The sequence below is a fragment of the Dermacentor silvarum genome, chromosome 1 (genome assembly GCF_013339745.2).
Source record: "Dermacentor silvarum isolate Dsil-2018 chromosome 1, BIME_Dsil_1.4, whole genome shotgun sequence".
In the NCBI taxonomy this organism is placed as follows: Eukaryota; Metazoa; Arthropoda; class Arachnida; order Ixodida; family Ixodidae; genus Dermacentor; species Dermacentor silvarum.
This window is the reverse complement of record NC_051154.1, coordinates 449,973,256-449,997,790: the sequence shown is the minus strand read 5'-3', so window position 1 is coordinate 449,997,790 and position 24,535 is coordinate 449,973,256. Positions and strand designations below refer to the sequence as shown.

General features: G+C 45.9%; 1 protein-coding gene across 1 annotated transcript; it reads left to right on the top strand.

The window, feature by feature from the left end:
• Window positions 1-1,106: 1,106 nt before the first annotated feature.
• Window positions 1,107-24,488, top strand: LOC125942640 (uncharacterized). Its single transcript, XM_049660851.1, has 4 exons — window positions 1,107-1,226; window positions 10,586-10,744; window positions 19,141-19,261; window positions 23,387-24,488. The coding sequence occupies exons 1-4, from the start codon at window positions 1,165-1,167 to the stop codon at window positions 23,909-23,911; spliced, it is 867 nt and encodes a 288-aa protein (XP_049516808.1). The 5' UTR covers window positions 1,107-1,164; the 3' UTR covers window positions 23,912-24,488.
• Window positions 24,489-24,535: the final 47 nt, after the last annotated feature.

Genomic DNA, 24,535 nt, shown 5'->3' with positions numbered 1-24,535 from the left:
AAGTAGTTTTTTCTGCACCTAAAAACTCGGTAAAAACATTTGCCGGGCTGGATCGTAGAGTTTCAGCAACAATAAATGTAAATAGATATTAGTGCACGGTAACGCATGCATTACCGTTTATCAATTGTAGATGGTTGTTTATATACTGTTTGTCCCTATCTTGTGGAAACATATACATCGGCCAAACGGGTTGGTGTGTGAACACAACACTTTCAGAACACAAAAGGTCCCTAGGGGAAACATTCATTCCCGCATTAAATGGCATTGTTCACAGTGTGGGTGCTTGCCGCTTTTCAGTGACACTACAGTTCTTTCTCATCATGAGGGCCAAGTGACCAGGGAAATATTAGGAGCTTTTCACATTAACAAAAGAAAACAGGGTTGTATCAGTCAACCATCTGTTCTACTGAGCCATCGTGAGGCATCGTGAGGCAGCTGAGCCATCGTGACTTTTTCCAGCAGACTGAAGAAAGTCTGCTGTCGCAAAACGGGTAAGCAGAAAGTCTCCGACATAACAGCTGCTAGGCGCGCGCTTCAGAAGAAGCGGTACGTCAACACGTATAATGAAGCATGCTCGTAGGAGGCCACAAGCATGCCAGCTAGCACTGCAGTAGATGTGATTAAAAGTACTCGAAGACATTCAGCAATCGTGACAGCCGACGCAGCCTTTCGAAAGAGCAAGAGAGTTCGCAAGTGCGTATCATCGTTTGCGAGAACAGTTCACTTTTCCCGCATTTGCAGCGAGCAGGCCTCGTAGCAGACGACACTTTATAACATTTCTCTCAAAGGCGCAACACTTTTCTCATAACACATTTTTTATATCCATAAATATGTGATGAATATATTTATATAAGCACATGCACGGTTGTTATTGGTGTTGCAATAATAAATTATTAATTATTCAGTGGCGCTAAATCAGTAACGAAATTGCAGAACAATGCACGCCCTGGTGCTTTCATTGCTCTAGGGCCAGCACGAGCCAGCGCGCACGAGCCAGCGTGCACGCGTTCGTCGTTCGTAGGTTGCCCTTTTCAGCAGCCTCTTTCTTTTGTTATCTTGTTTGCGATGTACAATGGACAAGCGGCAAAGGCCGCTCAATTATGACGACGAGTTGGCGCTCATTCCGCTGCCGTGCTGGAGCCGAGGTTGCAAACGAGGCCCAAGATGACTTGCCAATGTTCCAATTACTCAAGAGGGAGGCAGCAGAAAAATCTGGACCGTCTAATGTAAGTATATCGCTTGACTTTGTCATCGGTTTCCATACGCGTGCGTCATCGCGTGCATGATAGCATGTTCGTAACCCGTGGCGCAAACGCGTCCTTGTACAGCGAACTGCAGTGGGCGACAGTTCTGAATTGTTTAGCAGCGCAAAATGGAGTGGATATAAAGATATAGGAAGCTGTAAAGGACAGCCCGGTTGGCTACCATACAGCGAGTGAGGAGAGTATGAAGCAATAGGTATGCAGGTGTCGCCTAGGTGGTACTGCCCACTGTTTGTGATTGTGCACGGGGGACATGCGAGCGACTCGTATCAAATTGAATACAGCGTGTAAGCTGTATAAGGTAGCTGTAACACTCTTTGTCTTATGTGGCACTGCGTCAAATAAAACGCTTCATTATAAACGGTGCAAGTCTGTTTTTCAGGCGCTTATTCCGAGCTATATTCGGCGCACGTTCATTAATTGCGTCTGCTGTATACGAGAACCTCCTGGAACCATAATTCTACGAGCAAGCCTGCGTCCGGCTGCGCATTCCAATGGTGGGGCGAGCTACTGGTCTTCGTGGTTAACCCGCTTTTAGTGTCGTTTTAAACGCTTCCATACAATTTGAGCTCAGCACTTCTTTCTGCATGCTGCGCCGGCTCAACCAACACCGTGCGTCCTGCAGCGCGTTCTGACGACAGAGCTTCGTTGCGGATGTTCTTATATACTGATCACCCGCACATTCGGTGCAAGTCTTTTTAAAGGCTTCACCATAATACTAGCACCGTACCACCACATATGTTCCTGTATGCTTGTTGCGCCGGCATATATGCCAACGCCTGCGTCCGGCTGCGCATTCTTATTGTAGGGCTACGTTGCGACTGCGCTAGTGTGTTTCCCTTCTTCTCTTTGGTCTTTTAGCGCTGTTCTCCTGTCGAGACTGTACCCATATTTAGTCTGTTCCTTTGCGATCATCGACGCCTGTTTCCACCTGCGCATTCTGTGGCTATAGTACGCGACCACGCAGCGCGAAAACCGCACAACTGGTAATTGCTTGTAAATATACTTTTATTAGAAGTCGGGTGTTCTAGATCAGATAATATTCCTGAACTGTCAAAACTGAGCATTAAAAAGTAAGGGATATCCGAAATTATAACGTGGAAAAGATTGAGGAAGCAGTAAAATATGGACGCAGCACGAAATCAGTGAGAACAAAACTTGGCATAGGACAAGGCGCAATGTATGCATTGAAAGATAAGCAGGGTAATATCATTAGTAATTTCGATGACATAGTAAAGGCAGCGGAAGAAATCGATACTTACTTACTACAGTAGCCACAGCAGCCAAGCTACTTTCATTCGAAGAACTGATGAACAGGATAAAGAGGCTCCTATAACTAGCGCTGAAGTTCGAAGGGCCTTGAAAGACATGACCAGGGTAAAAGCTGCTGGAGAAGATGGAATAACAGTCCCTGTAATTCAAGATAGAGGAGAAATCATGCTCGAAAAGCTTGCGGTCCTTTATACGTAATGCTTCACGACTTCAAGTGTACCAGAAAGCTGGAAGAACGCCTAACATTATACTCATCCATAAAAAGGGAGACGTTAAAGAATTGAAGAATTATAGGCCCATTATCTTGTTTACAGTATTGTATAAAATATTGCCCAAGATAATTTCTAATAAAATCAGGCCAACGATTGACCTCAGCCAGCCAAGAGAACAGGCTGGCTTCAGGAAGGGATATGCTATCTTGGATCATATCCATGTCATCAATCAGGTAAGAGAAAAATCTGCGGAGTACAATCAACCTCTTTATATGGCTTTCATAGATTATGAAAAAGCATTTGATTCAGTAGAGATACCAGCAGTCATAGAAGCATTGCGCAAACGAGAAGTACAGGAGGCATACATGAATATATTGGCAAATATCTACAAGGATTGCACAGCAACCTTGGTTCTCCACAAGAAAAGTAGAAAGTTAGCTATCAAGAAAGGTGTCAGGCAAGGAGACACAATTTGTCCAATGCTATTCACTGCATGCTTAGAAGAAGTATTCAAGATCTTAGACTGAGAAGGCTTAGGAGTGAGGATCGACGGCGAATATCTCAGCAACCTTCGGTTTGCAGATGACATTGTCCTATTGAGCAACAATGGAGAGGAATTACAACAAATGATTGAGGACCTTCATCGAGAAAGTGCAAGAGTGGGGTTGAAGATAAATATACAGAAGTCAAAGATAATGTTCAACAGCCTGGCAAGTGAACAAAAATTCAGGATCGGCTGTCAGCCTCTAGTGTCTGTAAAGGAGTACGTTTACCTATAGTCGGGTACAACTTTAGAAGACAGGAGAGGCCCCGCCCAGTTGAGCGAAGCGCAGCAGCCAATTCCTCCGCGACTAAAGAAATAGTCCCGCTCAAAAAATTGCGACTGCTTCTAAAACGCGTATTTGTCGGAATAAATAAGATTTGTGTATCTTGACGAGTGAGTTGGTAAAACTATCATGATGTAAATGCTACAGCACATGCCGGATCGCGAGAAAAAATAACTGCGTGCCTTCAACAACGCTGTGCGTCGTCTGCTACGGAGCAAGATCGACGGCACCGGGCGCGTAATTCTAAAACAGTCGCTGGCTTAATAGCATAAGATTCATATATACTTTTTCTGTGTTTGCACAAGCTTATTTTTTAATGTTTTAGGCTTATTTTTTAATTATAATTTTTTTTCGCGGTTGCGAACCTGCAATCTCATAAGTTCGCGCACGATCGCGCGCGGCATTCCGTGCCAGTTTTCCGCCAAGGAGCCCAGCGAGGTGACATCGGAACGCGATCCTTTGTTTCCGAACGAGCCTTGTGTTGCCTCGATGACCACACCACCAAGGAGCCTCGGCAAGAACAAGAGCGGCCACATCCTGAACAGCGATTCACGTAACATGATCTTCCACTGCTGCACGCTTTGGCGTAACAGGCACCCTGAACGCAGCCTGGAGGACCCGAGCAAGTTTGTCGCCGACAGGCTTGGTGTCAGCGAAAGGACTGCGTTCAGGGTGATGGAGGAAGTTAAAGCTTCGCATTTTTCGGGTGGCAAACTGACGACGCCCTTGCGAAAGCGCCCACGCAATGCGGAGAAGAGAAGACGCAGCGCGAAGTTTGACAGCTTCACGTTGTGCGCGCTGAGGTGATGTGTGCACGATTTCTTTCGCGTCACTGAGTCACTTTGTTCATTACAAGCCGTAGGCAAAGTGACGGACAGATTCAGACAGTTATATTGGTGAAGTAATAAATGGTGAAAGTTGCAAAAGCTCTCACAGCACTGCTTTGCTGGACTCCATTCACTAGAAAACTGCGTTGATAATGATGAAAGCGTCAACACAGGAAATGATACCCCACTACACAATGTTATATATGTGTACCACCACATGTGACGGGCTGAATGCAAAAACATAGCAAATTGCTGTTTCACAATATGGCACCTTTTCATGTGCACTTCTGGCAAGCTACCGTGTGCACTGATGCATAAACACATTAACAGGGGTAAGAGATGAAGTAACTGTGCAAGCCACGTGATGCTTTTAACATTTTGTATCTGTCAATGTTTCTGTTGTCATAGCTGATAGAACTTTCTTTCGTGCAAGTTGGTTAATCACGTTGCGGCAACAGCACAAGAAGCAAGGTCAGAATACTAGGAAAAAACAAAGCAAGATGGCAGACTGAGGAGGCAAGGTAGACGAAAGAGAATGGCTTTAATGACATCGAAGAGGCCAGCCCTGCTATTCAAAGGACTTGGTGCTTTGAATGAGACGAGTTAATGAAATAGTAAAGAAAGACGTGGCTGCAGCATGCTTACAAGAACAAGCGCAAAAATAAAAGGACAGAAATAGGAATAAACACATACACGCACGGAAGCACTCACATATTCACACACGTAACACAAACGCGAGCGCGAAATCTAAGATCTAAGATACAAAAAAGGGGGAAATAACAAATATACACAAACACGCAAGAAAACACGCACACACATTTACCGCAGACGCGAGTAGAACTATTAGGAGTCAGTTCACAAGCAGCTGTGCCTACTTTGTCGTACTTTTTTTAATGCACATATTGGCTCTGTTGCCTTCACTGTCATAGGAATTTTTTAGTAGCGACATATCACGACAAAGCGTAAGCTGTGTTGTGGGAAAGCAAGTCGAGCACTGGCAGCACAACTTATGCGCGATTGTGTCACAGCAGGCATTCTACAGCTAGCGCGTGCAGTGAGCGAAGAGTTCTAAACCACACAGCGATGCGAATTCATGCCAAGCTCCCTTGTAACAGCACCAGTGTATCAGTCATAATTTTATACTAGCACTGAGGCTGACATTAAGGAAACAAACACTGCTCCCAAACGCCTGACCGTTAACAATCTCATGACATTCGCTCAAGCAGCGCGTGTTAGTCACTGATTGTTAGCATTGGTGGAAAGATATCAATCGACGGTGCTACACAACACTCGAACGACGCTGCTAGACGCTCGGCTATCTTATCACACTGCTGCCAACGATTTGCACGCTGAGCTGGCAGCAACGAATCTTTGCGTTGGAGGTTGCTTTCACAAATCTTTTCTGTTGAGAAACTCGCAGGTTGGTTTCATCCGCGCACGCTTTTCTCATTTATCCTGATAATGGTTTTGCTCCATCACTTCGCCACGTCCGACGAGAAACGCAGGGGCACAGTACACAAACACACCCGCTGCTCACAGTAGGTACCAGACTTTGGCGAACTCTCCTCGTCGTAACTTCACTTAGGAGCAAAACAAAACACCATGGAACAATCACGCACGATGTTTGTTTGGAGTGGTATGTCGCCGCGGGATCCTGTTTCCACACGAAGCGCAGCGCCGCGTCACCGATGTTCGCTGCAATCTTTCTTCGCCGGCTAACGGCTCAGAACAAACACACGCGGCACAAATTGTGCATCGTTAGCTCACAATAATATTTCCGGCATGACAGACCACCAGAAACAATTCGAATTCACTCTGACGAAGGGAGATGCACAGAGCTGACGCGACTCGGCCCAGTTCGAAGCGAGGGCGGCAATGATAGGCATGTTCTCCGTCGGCGGGGTCACCGGCCGTCCGGTTCATGACGTCACCTGAAGTACGCGCCTATTGGTGGAGGCTGGTGTGCATTCGCCTTTGAGGGGCAAATGCCGCTGCCTTCTAAATTTGTATCCGACTATAGGTCAATTAATCACAGGGGACGGTGAACATGAGAAGGAAATTTACAGAAGTATAAAATTAGGTTGGAGTGCATACGGCAGGCATTGCCAAATCTTGACTGGGAGCTTACCACTGTCGTTGAAAAGAAAAGTGTACAATCATTGCATTCTACAGGTGCTAACATATGGTGCAGAAACTTGGGGGTTAACAGAGAAGCTCGAGAATAAGTTAAGGACCGCACAAAGACCGATGGAGCGAAAAATGTTGGGCCTAACTTTAAGAGACAGGAAGAGAGCGGAATCGATCAGAGAGCTATCGGGCATAGCCGATATTCTAGTTGACATTACGCGGAAAAAATGGAGCTGGACAGGCCATGTAATGCGTAGGATGGATAACCGGTGGACCAGTGGAGTTACAGAATGGATACCAAGAGGAGGGACCCACCGTGGTTGCTCAGTGGCTATGGTGTTGGGCTGCGGAGCACGAGGTCGCGGGATCGAATCGCGGCCACGGCGACCGCATTTCGATGGGGGCGAAATGCGAAAACACCCGTGTACTTATATTTGGTCACGTTAAAGAAACCCAGGTGGTCTAAATTTCCGGAGTGCCCCACTACGGTGTGCCTCATAATCAGATCGTGGTTTTGGCACCGTAAAACCCCATTATTTATTTAATTAAATTAATGAAGAGGAGGGAAGTGCAGTCGACGACGCCATAAAACTAGGAAGGGTGATGAAGTTAGGAAATTTGCAGGCTCAAGTTGGAATCAGCTAGCGTAAGAATGGGGTAATTGGATATCACAGGGAGAGGCCTTCGTCCTGCAGTGGACATAAATACAGGCTGATGATGATGATACCTTTATTATTGACGGCATTTAAGCAATACCTCAGCAAGCGATCGTCGCGTTCACCTGGAAGTTTGTGGATGTGACGCAAGTCCCAACGTGACGCCTCCGAGATTTTCGGCGCCCCGCCTGCCCCAGGAGCCACTCTTCGCCCTGAAAAGTACGCGTTCGAATCTGTCAATCGGGTGATCCCAGCGCTCACTTTCGGGGACACTTTTGCGGTGTGCACTATGGCGAGATTTCGTGACCCGGGCGACAGCGTTCCTGGCACAACATCCAACGCACCGCAACGGCAGTGCAATGGCGATGTCACCATTATAATGTAGATGCGTCCGGTTTTGGTGTCAAAAGCTTTAAGGTTTGCGAGGTTTTCCTGGTGCAGACCCTATCCACTCATATTCTGTGGGGACGAACGACTTACTCTCTCGCGTCCCCTGATGTTATATTTTCCCACATGGCCCTCGTGTTCTTGGAGTCCGGCTTCCCCACATAGCACCTGCAACGCCGGTAGTCGTGGCACGCGGAAGGCAGCATGCTCGCTGGCAGGCTTCGCAGGACCGTCCCGCGAAACGCTTCTCAGCGAGACTCCGAGATGGACGAACATCATTGTTCGAACGCGCTCGGTTCGCTTGACTGCAGCCGCGAACGACAGGGGCGAACACATTCGCTCGATATCATTTGCGCTATGAGTCGGACTTACTCGATTCGTCAGAGTCATCAGCATTTCCCATTCGTTGTAAATCGACTAGCCGCTACTAATGGATAAAAGGTGCAATAAATGCCCTTTTATTCGTTTCCACTACTGTGTTGTCCTTCCTTTGTCCCATGAGCACGCTTGACAACCCACAATTCAAAATGTAGAATCTGAAACTAGGCTTTTTATGCAGTGTGAAATTTTGTTGCAGCTGGCCTTCACGTTTATTTCGCGGCGTTTCCATCGAGTTGAAAATAATTCAGCAGAACAGTTACTAATTATTCACCTAATTATTGTTTTCCTTAAGAAATGTTTATTTGTGCGTGAATATATCTCCATTGCCAGAAATAAACGTGAACAATTTTCCATTTTTATAATGTGGAATGGTGCTTTAAGTAACTCTGACAATGCATGCATGCTTGAATTTGCAGTGCAAACGATTGGACAGAGATGATAATGTAAAGGACGAGGCATTGGTAGTGTGTTTGCAACAAGCTGTCCTGTTTTGACCAACAGAGAATGTTGCTTTTCAAAGTTTCGTTGCTAATATTGTCCCTCAGTGTCTTGTGAAGACATCAGCGACACTGAAAACTCGCTGAATGTGCGTGCCAGTGGGAAGGGCAGTGTTGTAACACGCGAGCACCTTGCACACAAGATTTTGGTTACTCAGTGCTGTGATGCTCGCGTCCGAGTTCTCTACGAAGTGCAGCACTTCATTGTTGCTGAAGTTCGGAGAAAGCATTCCCAGTAACACCAATAAAAGATTGACGAAATTCCCATAGGTGATTTGCTGGCAACATTCAAGTGGCCATTGCTACCTAGCCACAGGAATGCAGACTAGATTCGCCGGCCAGTATAATGTGGAGCTTTAAAATTAAACACTGAGCACCTGGATTTTCCAGTCTGAACATATGCAACAATGAAGCTGCTGTGTGGCCCCCACCAAACTCTTTGCTCAAAGTGCTCAAAGCTGTATCACCTGTTACAGCTTGTCTGAGTCATAAAATAACTGACCACATGTAACTGATGATTGAAAAGAGTGATTGAATTACAGTTAGCATTCCTGAGTAAAAAAAATTCTCAATCAATTACAAAATTTTGAAAAAACGACGTTATTAGATGTCATTCGCTACATGCCAAGTCCGAATAAACAGATGCGCGCTATCAACCCAAATCTAACAAAGGCGCTTCCCACTCGAGCAGCGACAGTGGCAGCTAACTGGCAGATGTCCAAGCCCTCTTTCTTAGTTAGAAAGCCTCCATGATTTCCTGTGGTCATTATGGACCCGGAATGTGATTGTTTCAGTCCAACATGTCATAGGAAACATCCAGTATGGCTGTTTAGACTGCGTGAGAATGACTGGCAGCTACCAGCCATATTTTGCTAAAAATATTACTAGTGGCTGCTTTGGCACTGCGATCATTTATCTGCCATACGAATTATGGGTGGTAGCACATGGAATTGTCTGATATTTTTGCTTGTGACTGGATATGCCCTTGTTGAGTTATTCATTGCGCCTGATCATTCTCAATTTTGGAGCAATAATTTTTTTCTAAAAACCCAATGTCAGCAAGTTTCTGTACGCATTTATAATGATGGTGAATATGGCAATTCACTTGCACTTGCATTTATTTTGTCGAAAATGATTGACTTGCGTTACTGAAATAGCGGAGGTACTAACAAACATAAGAACAAGAAGACAGTGGCGCGGTCAGGGAGGGAGGGGGGGGGCACAAAGGGCAAAACAATGCAAATGACAACCCAAACGTCGACTATCAACTGAAAGGTTGCGCACTGGTGGAAAATGAGGAAGATGCAAAACTTAACTGTGCATGCTCAAGTAAAGGCAGCTCCACCATCAATAATTGACACATGCCGGCATTCACGAAAGGTAACTGTTTAGGCATGACACTTGCTCTTGTGCAAGTTAATCGAAGGCTGACTTACGCACACAATAATGATATTCCCTGTTATGGCCATAATGTGTATTTCTTGATTCTTAAGTTTGAATACCAGTATAACATGGCTGCATATTTTGCAGTGCATTTGCGAGCATGACAGTGCAACGAATGGTAAGACTGTTTACCACCGGTCAACAAATATTTATGCTCAGTGAATCTTATTGATGTCATGCCCTGTTTGCCATAGATAAATGCAACCACAACTAGAAGCAGCATTATGAACTACGCGCATACGGCATTCTTTGAACTACAAGTAGGTGTGCTTTTGTGCGAAGGGGAAGCGCTAAAGTTCTACGGAAGGAAAGAAGAGTACACAAATAAATAGGACGCTTATGTACTCTTCTTTCCTTCTGCGCCACTTTAGCACTCCCCTTAGCACAAATTTTTTTTCTTCCAGTTTGGCTGGTCTTTTTTTTTGCTTGACCGTACATTTTTCTTAATTTATTGCCAGCCATAACATAAATCACCATGCAAATAACGAAGTGTGTGCAATCCCAGACTAAGCTGTAGGACATGAAATCAATTGAGCGGGCTTTATTACTGGTAAGAAAAGCAAATGAGTGGCGTCATCGGATATGTAGACCTGTCTGTGACTGTTTCTGTCTGAACTACTATAAAGAGCAAAGTTAGTGCTCAGTTAATAAATCGTCACCTGAGTAAATCGCATACGATTATTTTTCCTTGCAGTGCGTACGGAAATGGTTATTGTCAATTAACCTCATTCATCTTAGCAGCCTTCCCAACAAGACAATGCCACATTGAATGCAGAAAAAACATCAGGGGGGACAACACCTTATGCACAGCCCTCGAAAACTCTCCCCAAAACAGCACCAGAGCCTGCGAATGGTAAGTGGTTGTTTCTCAAGCTTTGCGCCTGGCTGCACGTGACAGTCTACCTTACTGTTATGATTTGGTAGCACAGTTCAGACCACTCAAACAGCGCATGCCTTTTATGTTAAATCTTCTCAGACTGAAATATTGAAAGTGCGGAACAATAACAGAAACCTAAAAATAATATTTTTTGGCGCGGCTGTGCATTACCTCCGAGATTGGCCCACACAAAAGGCTGCGTTTCTACCAGAAAGCTTGCCCTCGTGCATAGCGTTCGCCAGCAGGTTACATAAGCTGCAGTTGCCGTGAAGCGTGAAACGTAGTAAGGAATCCTTCAGTGCTAACGCGTTGCATTCTTAAAGGCGAAGCTTAAGCCTCCTACAAGTTTTTAATTTCTTTTGTAACACTGTAGTGCTTAGAGCCGTGCCTTCGACAATGATGAGCTTGTATTCCTTTTGTGTGTATACGTGAGCGATACTCGGGAGAGCAGAATGAAGTGGAGGTGTCAACAGATTTGTGTCCCCACTTGCACGGAAATCTAGCCACTGTGTGATGTCATGTGCCAAACGATCTGTGCAACACGTTGTTGCACAGATCCCTCTGTGCTGAGAAACAACTCCAGTGCTGTGAATAATGGGAGATAATGTCGAGAGAAGTCGATGCTTCCATGGCATTCAAAAAAGAACCAGCCACTGCTGTCGAATTTTGAGTGTATTCACTGTTAGCATTGTGAATTGCGCTGTGCGGCTGCACGCGAAACTCTTGGTATCAGGTGCAGTTCAGTGGAACACGTGTCACTAAAAGCACAATCTCACGATGTATCAGGCCTGCTCTAGCCAGTATCACTGCTGTGTTGTCAAGAGAAGAGAGTTTGAGCAATCTAAACAAAGTATAGTGCGTGTATGACCTCCTCCATATCTTTGTTCAGAAACTGGACCATCTGCGCCAAGTTCTCCCGCACCAGAATCATTTGACGAGTGTCCATTTATATCGGTACTTTCCCTTGTAGATTGCAAGAACTGTTGTTGTACCTTATTGTACTAGAACAAAACGAATATTCTATTAGATAATTTCAAATAGAGAAATCTCCAATCAAATACAGATTGAATAGCAAAAACTTTTCGATTCATATTCCAAATTTTGAATATTCGCACACTCCTAGTTTGAAATCGTAAGATTAGCTTGTAACCCCTATATATAGCTCATTTTCTTTAAAAAAGGTGGGTTAGCACTTGCATATGCATCCCATTTCACAGCCAGTCAACCATCACGTTCTTTGCTTTGCTACTGTACGAGGTGCTACCCTAAAGTTCCGGGAACTTGAAAATCACGGCCAAACTGAGTGTGGTACATATTCCCGCCGCTAGATGTGGCTAGCAGTATGACTTGCGGATCAGTGTGCTGAACGACTTGCATCTGAGAAGAAGTAGTTTGCGAAGTGTTGCTTTGCAACTGATTGTTTCAGTAATTTGGCGCATTTTTTAGCAACCGATATGGCAGACTTCAAGGAGCAAAAGATTTCCATCAAGGTTTTTTTAAAACTTGGCAAAACTGCGGCAGAAACTCATCGTATGCTAGAGGACGCTTTTGGAGTCGATGCCATGAGCGAAAGTAGGACGTTTTTATGGCATAAACGCTTCAAAAAGGGTCGAATGTGTGTTGACGACGATGTACGCTCTGGACGGCCATCAACGAGCACAACCCCGGAAACGATAGCGGAAGTTCGTAAGAGTATCCTTGGAAATCAAAAGCTAACTATAAAGAATGTCTGCTACATTGTAGGACAATTGGTTGCGCCGCGTAGTGCGAACAAAAACTGGTACAAAGCGATGACGGCAACGCGCGTTGCCTGGCGACCACCTTGCGGAGCGGCATGTGCTTCGCCTCCTCTCCGTGCCGTGCAGTGGCGTAGCCAGAAATGGGTATGCGGGGGGGGGGGGGGGGGCTCACGTTGCAGCACGGCCTCCTCCTTATAGACTCTGTCAAGGGATCGAATACATGAATAACTGCATTGAGATTGCCAATGCCATTGTATGTTAGATGCTGCAAACGAATAATTAAACGTTACGCACTGTCATGACAAGTACAATACCTATTTTTAGTGTGATAGCAATTATATGGACATTTCAAGCGGATTTTTGCCGTCGCCGTCACCGTGAGGTTCCGTATAAAGTCCAAGGGCGATAAAATCGTCGCCGTGCCCGTATGTGCGAGTCAAAGCGGGCGGGGGACACGCGCCTTCACGCAGAGCGAACGCGCACCGGAGAGAAAACGCGACTTCCGTCGCGCGAAAGGCCGTGGGGGTATGGGAGGGACAGAAGGGGGGCGGCGCTGTGCTGCGGCACCAAATGCGTATCTTGCAACATGACGCAAGGGTAACTGGCGACGCAATCTCCCACGCGAAAGGAGCAAAGCCGGAAGGTAGCCCGGGGGGGGGGGGGGGGCGACTTCTACTCGGCCAACAAATGCGTTCTTGTACTTTGCGCCTGTGCCGGCTGTCGGTGTTGTCGCGCGCACCGTATCTTGAAAGCGATCTCCACACGGCTCTGACCCTTGTATGCGCTGTGCGTACGCCCCTCAGTTTGCGTTGAAGCGATAGACCGCACGAACCTTCGCTCACTGCGGCGGCCGCGCTTCCCCACGCCCCCGTTTTCACAGTGGTTGTCTGCGGTCGTCGAGTCTATTCATGTTTGCTTGTGTGCGCTGACACCACGCTTGTTAATTCAGTTAGTAAGCGAATGTGTCAAGTTCATGCAACCGATAAAACTACTATCCCTACTCCTTATAGCTCTCTACTAATTTGCTATCGCAATGGATGCTTCGCCTTTCGGGCGGAACTGCGACATTTTTAATTCAATTAGTAAGCGAATGTGTCATGTTTATGCAGCCGATAAAACTACTATCTCTACTCCTTATAGCTCTCTACTAACTTGCTATTGCAATTGATCCTTCGCCTTTCGGGCGAAAATTCCACATTTTTTCGTAAAATAAGATAATCCTATGTCCCAAACATTGTGGCAGAAATAACTGATATCAATGCTTCCGCGTTTTTTTTTGTCTATTAAGTAAAGTAAATATAACACGAACTGGAGAACTAAATCAGTTGGAATCCAGCAAAGCAATGCATGCAGCTGATATGAAAAACGTAAAGGCCATGAAATGAACAAGTTGAGGACAAATATTTTGAACAACCTTTGTCATTCAAGAACCTTCTTTACATTTTTGTGCATATGCAACGGCCAGGGAAAAACCTCTATGACGCTGTCCTTCGTTGCAATGGATTGCTCCGGAGCAGCAGTTACCGGTCGTGTATCGTAATTGCACCGAAATTATAGTCGTAACAGTGAGTACATATAGAAAGCAGACGTTCTGAAAAATATAAATTAGAAATGCGAAGATACAACTTGATAAAGGGCAAAAAAGTGTCGCCGGAAACAAAGTTCACTGCTTGTATACACAAAACCTCGCAACAAGGTATTTAAATGTACGTATAAGTCTGCAATACATCTACGTATTTAAGCAAACGTCACTGTATACAGGATGTCCCACTGTCCCAGCTATCACGCAGCACGATTTAAAAAAGAGGAACGGCGTTACACGAAGCAAAGCTAGTGCGTATTGTTTACAATACGGTGGAGTAGCCACCAGTAATTTTTTTTGTTACTGAGATTGAATTAGGTAATTGTAATTATTTATGTAACTCGAGAAGTACTGTCCTAATTATCAAAGTGTCAAAGAGAAAGTTGTAGAGGAACATGAAAAACTCCCGATACAGCTTTCTGTTGCTCAATACGTGCTACATAAAAGTGTTTTTCCGAATGTGAAAGAAGCCCGCGAATACACGCAGAATTGCCGCGCAACTGGCCTCTCGAGGCACTTTGCGGGTATACGCGGGCTTCTTTCACGCTCGGAAAAACACTTTTATGCAGCACGTATTGAGGAACAGAAAGCTGTATCGGGAGTTTTTCGTGTTGCTCTACAACTTTCTCATTGACACTTTGATAATTAGGACAGTGCTTCTCGAGTTAGATAATTAAATACAATTACCTAAATAAATCTCAGTAACGAAAGAATTACTAGCGGCCACTCCACTGTACTGAAAACAATACGCACTAGGTTTGTTTCGCGTAACGCCTTTCCTCTTTTTTTTAAAACTGTGCTGCGTCATAGCTAGGACACCCTGTATAACGCGTCAAATAAGACAAACATGTTGCGCAGTCCCAGATAGTAAACTTTACGCATAGAAAGACAGACGATCCAGGCAAGAACAAAACTATGATCGCAGAAATCGTGATAAGTAGTTGGGCGATGCTGCGTTCGCGACAGCACCACATGGGTAGAATAATAGAGGAAGGTGCAAAAATCAGTGCGAAAATGTGTATTTTAACTGTCTGCACAGCGGCAACAATTTTACTGCACCCAAAAATTAAAGAAGGATATTGCTTCGTTTCAAAAAAAAGTAAAAGCAGGTAGCTAAAAACGAAAGAAAAGGACAAACGAAAGCCGGTGATGATGCGGCAAGTTGAACTATTCAATATCCGAGTGTGTTTGTTGGGAAACGCCGCCTGCGTCGGGCTTTCAATGAGCAAGGTCGGTCAACACTGTTTATTCACGTCCTCGTAATATTCGTATTCGCATGATAATTTTGATCATGATGCTAACTGTTAGAATAAACGGCGAACATTTCTGCGGTTTTAAAAGCTCATGAACAGTCATGCGTTTTCATAATTACGAGTTTATGGACCTGAAGGAACAGAGCTTTTTACTTGCATTGATTTTTGCTGCTTCGCTATCTGAAGGACAAACTTCACTTGGCGGGGAAGTTTAGTGAAGCCGGCAATGACTTCGGGCACGTTGATTCCTCAGATATTGTAGAGCGCAAGTAGTTTTTTTAGTAATCTCATGTTTGAAAATATTCTCTCTGCGCTGGCAGTGGTCACAGGAAGGGTGACTGATTCTGCAGCAGTTTGTACACATTTACAGAAAACCTGCAGTCGCAATGAAAGAGGGCATCTATTCCGGTGGTAAAACCTAAAAACACTTCTTCGATATCGCTGGCATCCTTGTTTATATACCTTGCCCAAAGTGGAAACAGTAAGCTGTTCGATTCCAGAAATATCTGTCGTTTCGTCAGCAAGTACGGAGAAGCAGCCTGCAGCGTTTATACTTTTATCAGCTCGTATGCTCACAGCGTTTATCAGCTCGTAGCCGGATGTTTTTATCAGCTCGTAGCTCGCAGCGTTTATCAGCTCGTATGCTAAGAAGTGCTATGAAAATACCAGTACTTTCAGCGGGGGCTTTGCTTAAATCCACAGAACCACTGTCCCTAAGGCCACGGAGAGCCAGACCCTGTCGCCTACAAAAAAAAAAAACTGCCTCAATAAGCGGCCGTTAACTTTCTTCTATTTCTCTTATATTACTTTGCCTGCCCTGGTCCAGCTGATCGATCACATTGGGCGTGCTTCCTGAAAATGTTTGAAGAACATTATCAGCTGCCAGCTGACAGTCAAGGTGACATTTAGCATTTGTTGTGTGTGTGGAAGATTGCGAGCGCGTGCTTCCGTTTCTGGAACGGCTTGGACACGAGGGCTCCAGTGCGCGAATGTTGGCCCAAGTTTATAAGAACTTTGAACCCATAAAGTTCTGGAATTGAAAATCTAAAGCACGCCTTTGGAAATTTCAGTGCACCTTTCACGTCAAAAGTTTATGAGAACTTTATTCCCATAAAGTTTCGTAATTGAAATCCATGCGCTGCATAAATTCCGACGCCGCTGCGAGATGCCGCGAAGCACCGACTCGCGATCGAAAAGCCCTTGAAACTTTGTGCTCGGATGGGCCTCCTTGCGTTATGTGACTCCAGGTTTATGGGCAATGCCACGAAATCGCAATGTTCGTGCCGAAGTGCCTTTTCGTGCGCAAAAAAACAACAATTGTAGACAAAATCCAGAATGATTCCCGGCGCCGCTGGTTGTTTTGGTCGGTGGTGCATAACATCCCGAAAAAATTGCGGAGGGGAGGGGCTCAAGCCCCATCAGCACCCTGGATACGCCCCTGGTGCCGTGCACATGTTGCCTTGACATGAGACGTTAAGGAGAGGAAAGGAGATGCATGCGCGTGGTGAGCGCTATACTCGGGAGAGAGAAAGAGAAAATGAGAGCGAGCGAGAGACAAAGAAATTGTAGCAGCACCAACGAGGCAACGCGCAGAGCTGCTGCCGACGCCGTCCGCATTTCTCCGTTTCCCCGCGTTCGCGCCGAACGTGCGCAGTGTCTGTGACTGCAGCAGGCGCCTCTGGCGGCGGCTCGGCAGTTTTCGACCAGCCACGCCCCGGCTAGTGTGGAGGCGCAGCTTGGCCGCGACGTCACCGGGGAGATAAAGGTTGGAACCGCCGCGTTGGCGGCAGAACTCTCGTTGACTCTCTGGCGAAGCCGTGACATGGGACGACCAAAGAAGATACGGACACCCGAAGAAGCCGCTCATCTTGAAGCGCGTCGCGCGACCAAGCGAGAATCTGCGCGTCGGCGGCGAGTCGATTCGGATTACCGTGCCTAGCAGCACTTGGCATTTTCTACCAAAACTTAGCCAAGCCTTGAAAAACCTGGAAGAAGTTATGTCGATCACCACCCTCCGCTGTTTACTCCAGCCTTGCACCACTAGTGCAAGCTGCCCACATTTTCTTTTACCTACATGAAATTGTCCACATCTATTTCGTACCTTCTGGACAAACCGTGTATAGCTAGCCTTACTGTGACGTTTTGAGGTGCTTAAAGAGAGCATTCATCGCAAACGTCCGGAGAAGTGGAAGAACAACTGGCTTCATCGAGACAACACGCCCGCTCACACATCACTCATTGATCGACCGTTCCCGACTTCCGAACAAATCACAGTACTTCCGCACCCACCCTATTTATTTATTTATTTATTTATTGAAAATACCCTCGGGGCCATATGGCATTAAATATGGGAGTGGTTACAGACTAGTATAGAAATGCAAATATTTTTAAATCACAACGCATTCTTTCAGTTCCGATATTGCGCAACTACAAAATTGCTGTTTCAATAAATAACATAACCAATAGAAATTCACCTCTGCCTGTTGATCTTCTTTTTTTTCATTCCTATACGCAATACGTGACATGCTTCAAACGGTAACTTTAATCTCCCAAAATGTCATAATGTTTATGGCGAAAGACTAATAGAATTTAATGGAGCTAAAATATGAAACATGATCCCCCTTGAGATTAAAATTGCACTTAATTTCAGCATGGCATGTAAATCATTTTGCTATCAATTAACTATTTGTAAACCTGTGTGCATTTTAGTAGAAATTGTTTGAGTTGATTTTCTTTGTCTTCTTTTAATAAGTACAAATGTATTACAAAAGTAAATGTATACGTACACTTGTATGTATTAATATGATCGTTTTTCTTTTTGTTTCCTCATTGCTGTTCTGTACATTCTTTGTTGCACATTGTATTGGACCGACCACTAGCCACTTTAGGCTATCGGTCCAAATAATCGCTGTATGTGCAGTTTCTGTTCATGAAAAATAAAATTATATTGATTGATTGATTGATTGATTGAAACGAACAAGGCATTGAGTTCTGGTAATACAATGATTTTCCTGATTATACAATGTTAGCTAATGTTTCGCGAAAAAGTTTACTGTCGGTGATGGCTACGATTCTTGAGGGAAGATGGTTCCATTCCCGATATCTACGGGGGATGAAAGACAGAAGGTCGGCAACCCGCAGTCTCAGGATTTCTCGTTTTAGTTGACGTTGAGATGACATGCAGATTACTAGACCGTCTGAAGACTACCCAAGGTGGTTCTGGAAAGATCACTTCAAGGTGATCACTCTGTGCTAGTATATTGAAATATTTTAAAGCACTGACGAAACATTTGGAACCGATGCTGAGTGCATCAGAACAAGGGTGCTTTGTGTCTGAATGGAGGATTGCCTTTTTGCGCGAAACAAATCGTTCCGATTCAGTGCATCGGCCCTTTTAACAGCATCATCCACAATACGACGTTGGTATTCCTGCTGGAATAAAGCAAAACTTTTTATAAAAGTCTGACAGTTCCTAGCAAAGCTTCTTAAAGCGCAGTGCCTGGCTATATGGTTGTATGCTAAACGCTTATATAAGCGTTTTCTTTCAATAACGAAATTTCTTGTGAATACAGTGCATGTTGTTATTTTCTTCACCTCTCTTCCTTCGTCTGTGTTGCATCGTGCTACCAAGGCATTGCTATGAATCTACAGCAACTTGCCCACCTTTCAGACATTCTGCCCTAAGTGTTATTCATTACTGACTTTTTTATATTCCATATGTATCTTGCCAATAGCTTATGATTATACTACACAAGAATAGCTTTACGTCTATGAATGAAACAGGAGCTCCACTTTCAGGGTCTCTATAAGTGATGAATGCCGCTTCCTGATCCGCGAGCCAGAGGTGGATCCTGGGCAGCCGCCACGGAGGAGGGCTCAACAAAATATGCAGAAGAAAAGGGGGAGCTCACTGCATACTGTGAGCACTAAAATGCCGCCTTTCTCAATGGAGGCCCGAGCCCCCAGGGCTCAGAATCTGCCAGTACCACATGCTCATTTCATCCTAAACATCGGGGAGCAGACACCCAACACAATTAGGCCATGTACAGATACTTCTGTAACTAGCTTAGTACCACGTTTTTGTGGTTCTTATATATTCCCATTACTTTCACTGTGCTAAGGCAGTCAGTGTGTAGCAATACAGCTTTATGAATGCTTATGCCTGTAATATATTTTATAGCGAAAATAACTGTTGCTGCTTTGGATGTAAGGATGCTTGCTTGCACATTGACAGCCTGACGTGCATTAAAAGAAGGTCACAGAGTTGCAAACAATACTCTTGCTTGTTATCTTGAGGTGTCAGTGAAGAACTCTGCATACATGCTTACATTTCAGTTCTAGATAGTGCAGTTGCATTTATGCACACCTAGCACATGCTTGGAAGTTTAACAAATGCGGTGCCGCATTCCTTGCAATGCCAATGTCAAGGTGGCAAATGCTTAGCAGGGGTCAATTAATGGTTTTCAAGGATCGATATGTCCAAGATCTGGCAGCAATGGTCCTAACATGCATTGTGAATGGCAGTCTGCATGTCGGCCCTGCAAATATAGATCACAGTAATCGACATGTCACCTAGTACAGTGTGGCAGCGGTGTTCAGGATCTGAGTGAACCTTAGCGGAAACTACTAAGTGACGCACTTGACTGGGGACAGAGAGGGTGAGGGAGGGGGGGGGGAGTGGCTTCGCCAGCCACATACTAACACAGACCTTTAGGGGAGAGGGAGGACGTGTCCGTGGTGCCCCCCCCCCCTGGCTACACGCCACTGACTTTGCTACAGGAGCGGAGCACTTGGGGCACATTTCTTAGTCAACTTTAGGCGATTCCTACGCCCAGGTGATGGATGATATAAGCTGGTGACGGGTAAGATCACAGGGAAGGAAGCCGACATACTGGGGAAGTAAGGCATATATTGCCACCTGGCAGGTAGTGGATCGAGGGCAACAGTGGCTCAAGCCCAAAAGAACAAAGGCCGCGCGCTCCTCCTTGCTCGCGAGCCAGCCCCGACGGACGCGCTTTCCAGGAGCCAGCTGCTCTGCGGTTTCTTAGACCCCAAGGGTACTTCTGAAGGCTCGTGACAATATATATGTGTCCCACCAGAGGTTAAATTTCAGCGCGTGGTGGATAGCATAGGGTTCAGATGGAAGGAATACAGCTAGGTGTCGCAGATGATGCAGGCGATTGAGCCAATTGGTCTGTCCAAATGATTGAACCTATTGCATCTATGTCCTTGTACTCAGTGCACCTCAATACTGAGATGTGAGAACTTGGCGAGTCTGTGGATTTATTGTCAGATTTGTAGCATTTCTAATTGTAACCTGTTTGAGGTGCTTCACTGCAGTAAGTGATAGTCTTTTATCCTAAGTGATCGAGAGTGATTTGCACTATTGTGATGTTGGGTGCTGTACTGATGGAATTGATGTCATCGTGTGAGGCTTGCAATTCAAGTAGTAGTGAGTTGGGCGCTTCGGCCTTGTACGTGAAGGAAAATCTAATAGCGGGGTGACATCGGCTCACATAGTTTTGTTAGGCTCAGTATGTCACAGATGCCCATTTCTGGTAAGTCTCCAGGATGCCATAGCGCCATGTTGTGTCACGTACAAGCTTTTTCCATATCTCGGAACATAGAATTAAAGAATCTGATGGTCTCAGTGTACCTCAATTATAGTTAATCGTCAACTTGCCCTCCCTAAGGGTGCAATAAAATGGAATAAATAGCTTTCGAGAAAGCTTAGGAGACGACATTTTATCATTTACTCGCATAGACCGCCACAGTAAGTACCACAGACCTGGAGCTAGCTGCCAAAGATGGATCCCTTGCTTCCTTGAGGAGAGGAATTACAATGTTTTTTAATGCAGAACGAAGATGCTCGAAATGAGATTTTGTTATAATTTAAGGGTGCAAGTGTTTTAATATATCGTGTATTTATAGTTCGATCAAGTTCCAGGGGCAGGCTTACTACCGAAATTTAAGGTGGCTTTAAGCTCAGAATGATAATGGCTGTAATGTGTAGCATACTTGCAGTTGAGTTTTCGTTCAGCCATTTCATATAAAATAATCTGAACAATGCGCATCACTAGGAAACATGTTCGAAATGTGCAACTCCCACCCTCCCCAGGTGCATTCTTCGCGTGACCTCATAATGTGCGCCCTTAATCGATAATTTTTCAATAGCTAAGCAGGGGTTTGCTTTGGGTTTAGCCTTCCAAGCTCACCAAGCAAGACCCATGACTGAGTCACCTTTCATTACACAGTCTTGATTACATTTTCAAGATCTCCGGGATCGGCCCAGTTTACTATTACTCTTTCAAGAATCGGTTCATTTTACTCGACGATACGCACGAGGACGCGGACAATCCCGGGGACGCAGAAAAACAAAGCTTCGGTTTATAGTTGTGCGCAATGGTGGCGGCCGCATCGGTTTCTACGCGATCCGAGTCATTCATGTTTGCGCAGCTATAATGGCAGTAAGACGCACAGCGCTGTAGGAAACACGGTGTCAAAACTCGTTCACTGGTTGCTTCGATCTCGCAAACAAGTCGCGGTGACAGGCTTTCTTATACGACAGCTAGCAAATGACTCATGTAGGCCCGTCCCTTTGAGGTAGCCTTCGTGGGACAGTGCGAAGACTGCAGTTTCACGTATCCGTCACACTGTATATAAATTCATATTGGGGCATTCGGTGACTGCTGTAGAAACAGCGTGTGGCGATGTAAACGCGGTTATGTGCTATACGCTTGCAGCGCTTGTCATCTGCTGCACTCACGCTGGCCAAGTGACGGCGCCTGAGAGCAAACGGGGGAGTAGTAGTAATAGTGGTAGAAAACTTTATTTGGTGTTTTGTAATGAAGTCCCAGAGGGTGGAGCCCTCATTCCTGGGCCCCATTTGCTGCTGCTATCCGGCTGGCCCGGTCGATCAGGTATCGCTGATCGTCGAAGGCTGTGCTGGAAAGAGCGGCTTCCCACTGGAATGGGGAGGCGTTGGGTATTCTAGGTAGTCCGCGTGGTTTGGAGCATTCCCACGTAGAATGGTGTCGCAGAGTTTTGGGTGTCCACCACAGAAATGACATTTGGCGGGGAACTGGCTAGGATAAAAAAGTGTGGTGGAGAGCAAGACTGGAAAACGTATTAGTTTGGAGCGGGCGCAAAGCGGCTGCATCTGCACGGTTTAGCTTCACGTGTGGTGGAGGGAATGCTATACGGGATAGTCTGTGGTGTTGCAGTATATGCATGTATGTAAGCGGTATCGTTTCCACCTTTTCTGGGTTGGACTGGCCTTCCACGGGTGCCTGGAAGGTGAGGCCTCGGGCTGTAACATGAACGCGCTCATTGCCAGGGAGAGACGCATGCCCAGGTGTCCAGACTAGGCGAACTAGTGGAATATTTTGCTTCTTGTGTAGCATCTTATGAGCTATCGGTGAAATCCGTCGTTGTGTATAGTTTCGACATGCTTGCTGGTAATCTGTAAGATTATATATGATCTTTTCTGGGGGTTGAGCGCTGATGGCGAGGGCTATGGCACATTCTTCCACTTCCGTGCAGTTGTCAGTGCGTATTGTGGCTGATAATACTGCCTCGCCCCTCCAGTTGGCCACCGCTACCACTTTGGCTGTAATGTCGGGGTAGCGCGCGGTGTCTTTATAGAAGGTGTCGAGGTCGTTGCCGTAGCTCATACGGGGGAGAAGCGTGTGTGAGCGTATACGGTACCACCATATTCCTTCGGGCCCTCGGGTGACGCGCGGAGGATTCGGTGCACGAGACGCTCAATAAGATTACTTTCTTTCTTTGCAGGAACCTGACAGCTAATATGATATTTTGCTGTATTGTAATTTGAACGCTAACTTTTACTACACAGAAATGCTTGACAGTATAGTTGAGCACATTCTGCGATGATGTCCTTAATCAAATTGTGTACATTAATTAACGCGTAAGACAGCTTTCTTTCATATCCTTGGAAGTTCCATGCATTGTCTACTAAGATTTCATATATTTTCATTGTTTTTAATTTACGTTATTAAAGTGACGTCACTTCCGTGCATTGCAGGAGTCGATTCTGTGTGGAGTCGTCTGGAGAGCCACACGGCATACAAGACAAGTGACGTCACTTCCGTGCGTTGCAGGAGTCGATTCTGTGTGGAGTCGTCTGAAGAGCCGCGTGGAATACGAGACTCTGCCAAAAAATATTAAAGTGGTGTCACTACCGTGCGTTGCAGGAGTAGATTCTGTGTGGAGTCGTCTGGAGAACCGCGCAGCAGTTACGCACTCTGTTTTAACAGTAAAGCTGTTTAAGCTATCCGTAACTCCGTTAGTCGTCCGCAAAAAAACTGCGCCGAGCTATGACGTCACCTCGCGTTGCCTAGTAACCGCCGGCGCAGGTGCGTGCTCGCTTCGCCTGACACACGGCTCCGCCGAGCTACCGCCAGCTGCGCGCTACTGCGCATGCACTGTGACGTCATCCTGGCGCGTCTGCGCTCCCAGCCCGTGCACTGTGCATAGCTTGTGCCCCACTTCCCCTGCGACTTCGCCACCACCTGCGCACTACTGCGCATGCGCCACGAGTCAGACGTGACGTCACGGCCAACTGTGCATGCGCTCCTTTGTTCCGTATGAAAGCCGGTGCGCCGGGGCGGCGCGCCAGACGCAGACATGGGGAGACGAAAGAAGGTTCGCACTACCGAGGAAGAAGCCGCTTACCAAGAATCGCGGCGCGCTGCTAAGCGAGACTGCCAGCGTCAACGCCGATTGGACCCAGCATAGTTAGCTGAAGAACCGCTGCAAAACGACGACGGCGAGCCGGAGACCCCGAGTACGTCCAGCGAGAGAATGCTATAGAGAACGGGAGAAAAAGCGTCGGCTCCGAGAACATCCCGACGTGAGAGAAGCCGAGAACGAACGATACCGATGAGCTCCGCTGTTTCTTTAGCCTTGCGCCAATAGTGCAAGCTATCCCGATTTTTTTTTTCATAAAGAGCACTTTCGAATTTTCGAACAAAGAGAGCCAGGTAAGGAATTCCATACCTCTATAGTGCGGGGAAAGAAGCTGTACTTGCAAGTATTTGTACGCGCATAGGAAGGGGAAAGACTAAGCTCGTGGATGTTAGGTGTAGATGAAGACTTGGCGAAAGATATGCAAACTGTGTTCGAAGTACAATAGGGCATGTTAATTATGTTGTGCAAAAATTTCAATGATTCC